Source organism: Coregonus lavaretus, assembly GCF_964263955.1.
Source record: "Coregonus lavaretus genome assembly, chromosome: 12".
Taxonomy (NCBI): domain Eukaryota; kingdom Metazoa; phylum Chordata; class Actinopteri; order Salmoniformes; family Salmonidae; genus Coregonus; species Coregonus lavaretus.
Window position 1 is genome coordinate 23,136,966 of NC_139999.1, and position 10,443 is coordinate 23,147,408.

The 10,443-nt window shown below is 41.4% G+C and overlaps 1 protein-coding gene across 1 annotated transcript; it reads right to left on the bottom strand.

The window, feature by feature from the left end:
* Positions 1-3,706: 3,706 nt before the first annotated feature.
* On the bottom strand, positions 3,707-9,998 carry LOC311138461 (interferon-induced GTP-binding protein Mx2). Its single transcript, XM_084173145.1, has 12 exons — positions 9,721-9,998; positions 8,755-8,892; positions 8,425-8,579; positions 8,162-8,300; positions 7,831-8,029; positions 6,390-6,468; positions 6,012-6,134; positions 5,789-5,927; positions 5,332-5,490; positions 4,602-4,678; positions 4,151-4,450; positions 3,707-4,076 (listed from the first exon to the last, which is right to left on the bottom strand). The coding sequence occupies exons 1-12, from the start codon at positions 9,908-9,910 to the stop codon at positions 3,852-3,854; spliced, it is 1,923 nt and encodes a 640-aa protein (XP_084029271.1). The 5' UTR covers positions 9,911-9,998; the 3' UTR covers positions 3,707-3,851.
* Positions 9,999-10,443: the final 445 nt, after the last annotated feature.

Below are 10,443 nucleotides of genomic sequence, written 5' to 3' on the forward strand. Positions count from 1 at the left end.
TAGCCTATGCCTACTGAAATGACAAGTCAATCTCACAAATGGACCATTTACAGTGCCTTCGGAAAGTATTCAGACCCCTTGACTTTTTCCACATTTTGTTAAATTACAGCCTTATTCGAAAATTGATTAAATTGTTTTTTTCCCCCCTCATCAATCAACACACAATACCTCATAATGACAAAGCAAAAACAGGTTTTTAGAAATGTTTGCAAATCTATCACAAATAAAAAACGGAAATATCAAATTTACATAAGTATTCAGACCCTTTACTCAGTGCCTTGTAGAAGCACCTTTGGCAGCGATTACAGCATTGAGTCTTCTTGGGTATGACGCTACAAGCTTGGCACACCTGTATTTGTGGATTTTCTCTCATTCTTCTCTGCAGATCCTCTCAAGCTCTGTCAGGTTGGATGGGGAGCGTTGCTGCACAGCTATTTTACATTTTACATTTTAGTCATTTAGCAGACGCTCTTATCCAGAGCGACTTAAATTTAATTTTCAGGTCTCTTCAGAGATGTTCGATCGGGTTCAAGTCTGGGCTCTGGCTGGGCCACTCAAGGAGATTCAGAGACTTGTCCCGAAGCCACTCCTGCGTTGTCTTGGCTGTGTGCTTAGGGTCGTTGCCCTGTTGGAAGGTGAACCTTCACCCCAGTCTGAGGTCCTGAGCACTCTGGAGCAGGTTTTCGTCAAGGATCTCTCCATACTTTGCTCCGTTCATCTTTGCCTCTCCTGACTAGTCTCCCAGTCCCTGCCGCTGAAAAACATCCCCACAGCATGATGCTGCCACCACCATGCTTCACCGTAGGAATGGTGCCAGGTTTTCTCCAGACGTGACACTTGGCATTCAGGCCAAAGAGTTCAATCTTGGTTTCATCAGACCAGAGAATCTTGTTTCTCATGGTCTGAGAGTCTTTAGGTGCCTTTTGGCAAACTCCAAGTGAAAACAGGTTTTTAGACATTTTTGAAAATTAATGAAACATAGAAAACAGAAATACCTTATTTACATAAGTATTCAGACCCTTTGCTATGAGACTCGAAATTTAACTCAGGTGCATCCTGTTTCCATTGATCATCCTTGAGATGTTTCTACAACTTGTTTGGTGACCACCTGTGGTAAAATCAATTGATTGGACATGATTTGGAAAGGCATGCACCTGTTTACATAAGGTCCCACAGTTGACAGTGCATATCAGAGCAAAAACCAAGTCAAGAGGTCGAAGGAATTGTTCGTAGAGCTCAGAGACAGGATTGTGTCGAGAAACAGATCTGGGGAAGGGTACAAAAATATTTCTGCAGCATTGAAGGTCCCAAGAACACAGTGGCCTCCATCATTCTTAAATGGAAGAAGTTTGGAACCACCTAGACTCTTCCTAGAGCTGGCCGCCCGGCCAAACTGAGCAATCGGGGGAGAAGGGCCTTGGTCAGGGAGGTTACCAAGAACCTGATGGCCACTCTGATATAGCTCCAGAGATCCTCTGTGGAGATGAGAGAACCTTCTAGAAGGACAACCATCTCTGCAGCACTCCACCAATCAGGCCTTTATGGTAGAGTGGCCAGACGGAAGCCTCTCCTCAGTAAAAGGCACATGACAGCCCACTTGGAGTTTGCCAAAAGGCACCTAAATGACTCTCAGACCATGAGAAACAAGATTCTCTGGTCTGATGAAACCAAGATTGAACTCTTTGGCCTGAATGCCAAGCATCACGTCTGGAGGAAACCTGGCACCATCCCTACGATGAAGCATGGTGGGGGGATGTTTTTCAGCAGCAGGGACTAGGAGACTAGTCAGGATCGAGGGAAAGATGAACGGAGCAAAGTACAGAGAGATCCTTGATGAAACCTGCTCCAGAGCGCTCAGGACTTCAGACTGGGGCGAAGGTTCACCTTACACCAGGACAACAACCCTAAACACACAGCCAAGACAATGCAGGAGTGGCTTCGGGACAAGTCTCTGAATGTCCTTGAGTGGCCCAGCCAGAGCCCAGACTTGAACCCGATCTAATATCTCTGGAGAGACCTACAAATAGCTGTGCAGCGACGCTCCCCATCCAACCTGACAGAGATTGAGTGGACCTGCAGAGAAGAATGGGAGAAAATCCACAAATACATGTGTGCCAAGCTTGTAGCATCATACACAAGAAGACTTGAGGCTGTAATCGCTGCCAAAAGTGCTTCAACAAACTACTGAGTAAAGGGTCTGAATACTTATGTAAATGTGATATTTCAGTATTTTTTTGTCATTATGGGGTATTGTGTGTAGATTGATGAGGGGGAAAAAAACGATTTAATCGATTTTAGAATAAGGCTGTATCGTAACAAAATGTGGAAAAAGTCGAGTGGTCTGAATACTTTCTGAATGCGCAGTATATATTTATACTACGGACTCCGACATTGCTCATTTTAATATTTATATATTTCTTAATTCCATTATTTTATTTTTAGATGTGTGTTTATTGTTGTGAATTGTTAGATATTACTGCACTGTTGGAGCTAGGAACACAAGGATTTCGCTACACCTGCAATAACATCTGCTAAATATGTGTATGCGACCAATAAAATGTGATTTTATTTATATTAAATTAAGAAAACAAAGTTATAATAGGATTAGAATTGGGGTGACAAAATCCTACAAGACTTATCAAAAACCTATAGGAAAAAAAAACGTCAGTCTGTCTGCATATTTCAAGACATGGCATATGAGGTTGCAGTGAGATACCCGATGGGTTGGACCATGCTTTTCTTGTCAATCATCTTGAAAAAACACACTTAAAAACTAGAAATCAATCAATCCTCCATCATTTACACAATGGAAAGGTAAAATGCTTTATTATCTAAATGTTGAAAGAGTGTGGGCGATGGAGAGAAACAAAATGTTGCAGTTTGAGGTGGGAGCTGTAGATGGGGTTGTGAGCAGGTGAGTCTGGGATGATGTTATGGATGTTTGTGTGCATCTGTATGTTTTCGTTTGTATGTGGATGTTGTGTATTGTTAAAAAAATAATCATTAAAAAAAAACGATAGGATCCAATCGGTTACTTTTGATTTCCAATAGGAATAAGAGTTGTCCAATATAGGATTCCAATAGGATTCTGGTAGAGGTGATACAAAATCCTATAGGATTGCAAGAATCATATATGGTATGATAGGATTACTTTTTATTCCCAATAGGATTCTAATACAGGTGACACTAAATCCTATAGGACTGCGAGAATCCTATAGAATCCAATATGATTACTTTTTATTTCCAATATGAGAAAAGTATTCCAATAGGATTCCAATAGGATTCTGATAGAGGTGATGAAATCCTGTAGAATTGTGTGAATCCTATACGATTCTATTGGAAAAATCACTAATCCTATAGGATTCTTTCACTAGGGCTGAAATTACGTGAAAACAATGTTGATTCAACCAGTTTTTGCCAAGTGGGTTAGTTGATGTTCTGTTGTCCCCAGAGGCCCATCCAAACATTATAAAGAGTAAGCACCGTAAATAACAATAAAAAGTATATTTTCAGAAATATAAACTATAAACCACAAGTGAAAATATCAGAAAATAAATTATACATTGCCTATTAATGAAAAGATTGCACTTCCATCTCTGTTCCCAAATGCTCTAAGGCAGCTTTCCACTCCACCAGGTAGGCTAGCTGCTTGCCTTCATAAGGCATTTGAGTTTAATATTATAAACAAAAAACGATAACAAAGAACTTGATTGCATAGTAACTTTATTATAACTTAGATTACAGAGTCTACCCCAAACCTCAATGCAATGCACACGTAGGCCTACTTCCATTAACCAAGCTATCTGACATTAGACAAGACCATCCTAAATGTTAACAAGCAGCTGTCCATACTAGAACTCCACTAGGTAGCTGCGTGCCTTCATCAGGCGTTTGAGCTTACTCTGCAGTGCAGCCCTCTTGCTGCCGATGTCAATGTCCTCCTTCAGCAGGTACTCGATGTTGTCCTTCTCCTGCAGCATCTGATGCATCTCTCTCTGCAGCTGGAAAGCAGACTCCTGCAACACCAGGTAGCGGATCACCATGGGAATCTGATCAGCCAGACGCTGACTGGCAATCTGGCAAAGATAAAGGGATGAGTTATCTATCGAAGAGGAGTGTATCAGCTCTAATGTAAATACTCTTGACTTACATGATAATAGGACTTGAGGTGCAGCATCATCTCCCGTAGGGTAGCATGGGTGGCAAGGCCGTTGACAGTCCTCTTTACAGAGGCACCAGAGAACCCTCTCTGACTCCCAAAAGTTGAAGGAAGGGGAGACTTTATAACTAACTCTCCCTCCTCCAGCTCTTCCTCCTCCCTCTTCCTCTTCCTCAGGCTGTAGTTATAGGTGCTGTCCTGTGTGTACACTATCAGCTCCATCTTGAACTGAGTCCTCAACATGGACTCAGCTGTAGACTCCTTCTCCTGCTTTATGGTCTCGATCTTAGTCTGAAGGCCAAAAACAAAAAACAAGTTATTCAGTGTGTTATCTCCGCATCTTGTTTAGGTTTAACTTGATGGCCAGTTGTGGCGATTTTAGTTTAGGGTTAAATGGTGACATGAATATGGAAAAGTATATAGAAAGTTATGTAAAGTGTACCTTTGCTGTTTTCAGGAGGATAGGGAATCCTGTGAAGGTGTTCTGAGCCAGCTGTATGAACACCTTCCTAGCAGCATCTAGAGAAGAGAAGAAACACCACTGTGATACATACAGATGTAGGATCTTCATTTTATCACTTTTTTGTTGCTAAGAATTTCCGTGCACAGCAGGAAATGCAGATGAGCTTCATGATTTACATAAATTCACTGAAAACACACAATAACACAAGGTTATATTAACAGTATTGCACACACACACACACACACATACTTGTTTAGTTGTATTGTTTGTATATCGTTGTATTGAACATTTCTGTGACTGTCCTTGTTTATCAGTGTATCAGTATTTTGTTACTTGTCATATATTGTGTTTCTTGTGGACCCCAGGAAGAGTAGCTGCTGCTTCTGCAAAAGCTAATGGGGATCCAAATAAACAAATAAGCACTTTGCATGTAGCCTAATTTTGGCCGGCTAGCAACATTATGGACTAAACGTTAAAATCCTGGTACTGCAGGAACACTTTGCTGCGACAATACTGGTCAATTTAAATTAAGATCGGACATCGGTCGGACTCAAAACTACTACCAAACTCAAAGATAGACTACATTCTTGGATGGGAAAATGTAAATCCTTTTGGTGGCTTCATAGTTGAATCAAACCCAATGACTGGGTTTCAGGATAAGTTAAAAAAAAATACAATAAAAAAGAGATCTTTGTACTCAATACTGTACCTGATATCTCTTTCAGCTTCTTGACTGCTGGTTCCTCCAGTTGTTTGACCTGGTCCTTCACCATCACCTCAAAGGTCTTGTAGTTGATGAACCCTGGGAGCTCCCTTCCACGGTACCTCTTCTCATAATCAGCCACTTCTTTTTCAATCTTCTTATTAACTGCAATATGAGGCATCCACATTGTCATTTAGCTTAACACTAAATGAGTGAGTGTAAGCATTCAATGTCATTTTGGATTCACAAGAAAGGTGCTATAAGGCTACATTATTTTTTATCTACAACTTTGATATGATATGTCTTGAAATATCTGGGCACTACATTTGACATTTTGATGATGGGTGATACATGAAAAGGAGAAGAAAACATATTGACATAAATGGCAATTCTCAGTTACCAAACTTCCTGACCCAGTGTTTGTGGCCAATGTTTGATTGATGTATGAGAATTGTGCACTCACAGTTCTTTCCTGAGTGATCCAGGTGTGCCTTCCATTTCCCAAATTCTGTTCTGAGTGTGGAGAAGACATTGATGTCTCCGCTTTTCAGCTCCTCCCCAGTGCTCAGGTTAATGGCATCCTGGGTGAACAAAGTCACTTTCTGCCACATGGAAAGAGGAAGTATCACATGTCAGTGTATCCTAAAAATGAGGGACTATGATGGCTCTGAGCTTCAGGGACTCACATCGATCAGAAAATACAGCCGCTCTTTTGGGTCTTCAGGGGGTCCGGTACCACATCTCTCCAGAGCGGTGCGTGTCTCCTCCAGCTTTTCCTCAATCTGCTCTTCTAGACGAGGCAGGGATTTCTAAACACAAAGAAAGACATGGAAACAAGGCATATAACAATACACCCTGCAAATCATCACTGTGTATTCACATCAAGCCAGAGAGGTACAGGGACATCATAATGTAATTAAAAATCATACACAAAACATGTTTGTGTATCAGTTTTTTTAATTCATCCACAATCCAACTGGGTACTCGAAAACAACAAGAGACCATTCATTCAAAAACGAAGGTATAGTATTTTGTGCAGCATATGTAATGGAAGTGGAATTTACCTCGATATGATGCACTAGTTCAAGAGTTAATTTCTCTGCCAGTTTAGGGATGGTGGCATGCCCCTCATCATAAAGTGTGCTGCATAAAGGATAGGGAAAATGTGAAAACACAATGCAAACCTTTCAGAAAACGTTGATGCATTTGTCTGACAACAAGACAACAACAACACAGATCTGAAAATGACACACCGATAGAATTTACAAATGTTTCCCGGCCGACTACTTAGCAACTCTGAACAGAGTGTCGGCAGTCAATCTCTTTTGTGCTCACACAGCAAAGACCTTGAAGTCATCAGCCACTCAACCTTGTTAAAATACTTCAAACCAGAAGGTGGCAGTAGTGTTTGCTTGGCAATGCATGTCTGTGTGAGTTGCTTTATGGTCTAGTCAGTGTTGGCTAGCTAGCTGCGCTAATGTTGCTATTGTTGTAGATAGCCCTTGTTGATACTAGCCAGATGGCAACAGCTAGATAACTAGCTAGCAAGATTTTTATTCACTCTCCATAATCGCATACTGCCCATAGATACATTTTTAGCTACCTGGCTAATGTTAGCTAAATTATTAGCATGATTTGCAAGCTAGCAAGTAAAGACACTGCATTGATTCTCTGCATCCAGCTACAGGCAGCTGCGTCATGGAAACGAATCCATTGTGATTTAATTATAGTGTTACTAGCTACAGTGGCCAGATAGCTAGCTTGGTAAAGCATTTAGTGTTGTGCGCATTGTGCTGCACTTATTACCACCCCATTTGTTTCATATGAGGTATGTGTGACTGCCTTGCTCAGTTAGGAAGCTAACTAATAAGCTAGTGCACATTATCAAACCTAACAAAAAAAACTTCTTCAAGCATTTTGTGCTTGAAGAACAATTCTGATGAAAAGGGTGGATGAGACCGGAAAAAGTGCCCTATTTTTTCTTTTTTTTCTTAGTATTTTGGATGCAGTAATTGCAGAATAACTGCAGTGTACTGCACTGTAACTGCAATTACACTGCAAAATTACTGCAGTAAAAAAAACGGTGTTATTTTGGACGCAGTATTTGCAACATACTGCAGTTATACTGCACTCTGATTGCATTCGTTCTTCGTAAGGGTCCTGTCGCCTCCCCCACGTGGAGGTCCGTACTCTCTGATTGGCTCAAAGTCAAGTTGTCGTCCACTGCCAAGCATTGCGATTCTAAAAGTAGAAACTGCAGTTTCATCAGTACCAGGTCGGTACACAGCATGTACGTATTTTATTCTAGCAAGAGAAGGAACGGCCTCTACTGTGATAAGAACCTATCGGCAGTCTATAGGCTCTCAGATTCTCAGTGTGTTTCATGCTTAAGATGGTCTGGCTCGTTGGCTGGAATCTTTGGTAAATCTTGTTATCTTGTGGGGAAAGAGCAGAACTTCCCTCTGTGTACCAGACATAAAGCACACTTCAACACACAGTACCAACCTGAGTTGAAGGTGCTCTTTGAAGAAGGCCTTCTCCCTCTCTGTGGCCTCGGTCAGTGAGACTTGCTCCATAATTTCCTTCTGGCCCCTGCACTTGACTATCATGTAGCCCTTAGTCAGGTGGATAACCTCATTATGTACTATGTCCACCACCGTCTCCTCTGTGCCTTTGTCTACAAGGTCAGGCTTGGTCAGGATGCCTGTCCAATGGGAATAAGTCTAACTCATTAAGTCTAACTAATTAAAGTCAACACAAGTCAACATGGTTTATAACCACCATTACACAAGAGCTTGCTTCATAATAGTTGAGTAAATATTAAAGGGTGGATTACCTAATGTCCTTTCCCCTTCAGGGTCCACCTCTTGTGCCATCTTCAAAGCCTCTGTGGTTGCTATGTCAACGTTGCATGGCACAACCACCAAGCTAATTGTTTCTTGCTTTGTGATGAACTTCCGTATCAGTCTCTTAATCTGAAAATGTCAAATATTATTATACATAACATGTCGTGGGGGGACTTGGTTTCTGTTCTAAGACTGGGGTTAAAAATGCACAGTGTTTTCCCACTAACATTGAGGGTGGGGTGGAGTGGTGTACCTGTTCACCAATGTTCTCAGGTTGACCCTTGACAGCTACCCGGGCGATGCCTGGCAGGTCGATGAGTGTGAGGTCTGGGACGTCAGGGGAGCCAATCTCCAGGCTGATGAGGTCATCACTGATACCCACCCCCACACCTGCCATTTCATCCTGGGCTGGAGGGGGGAACAAGAATACAGGTGCCTTAGAAATAGTTAACTGTACCAACAGTTAATGATATATTTTTAATGATTTTAGGTATAGATAAAAATAGTATGTTAGTGAAGAATGGTAACTCAGTTTAGACACTTGAGGTAATGAGAGTGGGTCAATGAGAGTGACCGCACCCACCTTTTCGAATTTTCTTCTCCACATCAGAGGGGTCCTCAATCTCCTCCTCATGGTCTTGGTAGCTGATTTTTCCATGCCATTTCTCTCCTTCTCTCTTCCTCTTCATCTTCAGCTCGAGAGGGCATCGTGTTACAATACCTGTCAGAGTTGACAGAGGAGGAGTTAGAGTGAAAGAGATTAAATGAAACCTAGAGAAAAACAGCCCATATACAAAAATGTCCAGTACGATAAAATGAAATTGTGCAATATTCCATCTTTCTGTGCTTGTAGTTGATCCCCCAACGCATTTGACATCAAATTGGTAGACACATTTTGCTGAGTCATCAATCATTGACCACAATGCATTATGAAAATGTGTCTAAAGCATGTTAGAAAACAGATTGACTGACCTTCATGTCTTAAAGTATTGATGGACTGTCATTTCTCTTTGCTTATTTGAGTTGTTCTTGCCATAATATGGACTTGGTCTTCTACCAAATAGGGCTATCTTCTGTATACCACCCCTACCTTGTCACAACACAACTGATTGGCTCAAACGCATTAAGGAAAGAAATTCCACAAATTAACTTTTAACAAGCACACCTGTTAATTGAAAAGCATTCCAGGAGACTACCTCATGAAGATGGTTGAGAGAATGCCAAGAGTGTGCATAGCTGTCATCAAGGCAAAGGGAGGCTACTTCTCAACTATAAAATATATTTTGATTTGTTTAACACTTTTTTGTTTACTACATGATTCCAAATGTGTTATTTCATAGTTTTGATGTCTTCACTATTATTCTACAATGTAGAAAATAGTAAAAAATAAATAAAAACCCTGGAATGAGTAGGTGTGAACTTCCCCTTTAACCTAACAAATTAGAGATAAAATGATAATCAAATCAATATAGGCTCACTTATTCAACCTCTCTGAGACTTTGATAGATGATAAATATTTGTCATTTCAGTTTCATGAATTATCACTCACCACTCCCCCTTGGCAAAGCCACCCCAGACAGCGCCTCCAGCACTGAGCTCTTTCCAGAACTCTGGTCCCCTATCACGGCGATGGCAGGCAGCGCAAGGTCCTTCTCCACACCAAGCGAGCGCAGGGAGTCGATAAGGTCTATACAGGGACGCACCTTCTCCTCATAATGTTGGTTCAGCGTGTTATTCATGGTGTATTATTATTTAGTGATGAAACTGAAATAAACAGCAAGATGTTCTGCTCTCTGATACCCACTGTGGATGTCCCTTTTCTCCGATACAGGAGATTGTACGTCTCAACACGTTTTATAGTGGGTGAAACAACCGGTTCAGTGTGTTCAGTGTCATCCCTGGGAATCGAATCTTACGGTGGTTGTTTCCACTTTCATTTCTTTCATTGTGAGTCATAAGCGTCATTTCTAGGCTACAACACTAGATGGCCCTGTCTCACCAGAAAAGCTATAGACTACTTCAGGCTTTTTGCCTCTGCCTTGCTCATTGAAACTACAACATCAACATCCCCACTACTAAGTGCTTGTTTAGCCAGTACATCAACTGCCTCGTTCTCCTCCACCCCCACATGGGCTGGGACCGAAGTAAATCTTATCTGTATACCCATCTGTCTAATCCTGCCATGGGTTTGTAGCACCTCATAAAGCAGGTCTGCTATGTGAGTTAAAGGACTGGAGACTCATTAACACTGCACATGAATCAGAGCAAATAA

Coding starts and splice junctions, on each gene's coding strand:
- LOC311138461 (XM_084173145.1), bottom strand. CDS start 9,910: ATGAATAACACGCTGAACCAACATTATGAGGAGAAGGTGCGTCCCTGT. Junction 6,469..7,830: donor AAAGAGCACCTTCAACTCAG/GTTGGTACTGTG, acceptor TCCTTTATGCAG/CACACTTTATGATGAGGGGC. Junction 4,451..4,601: donor TCCTCCTGAAAACAGCAAAG/GTACACTTTACA, acceptor TTTGGCCTTCAG/ACTAAGATCGAGACCATAAA.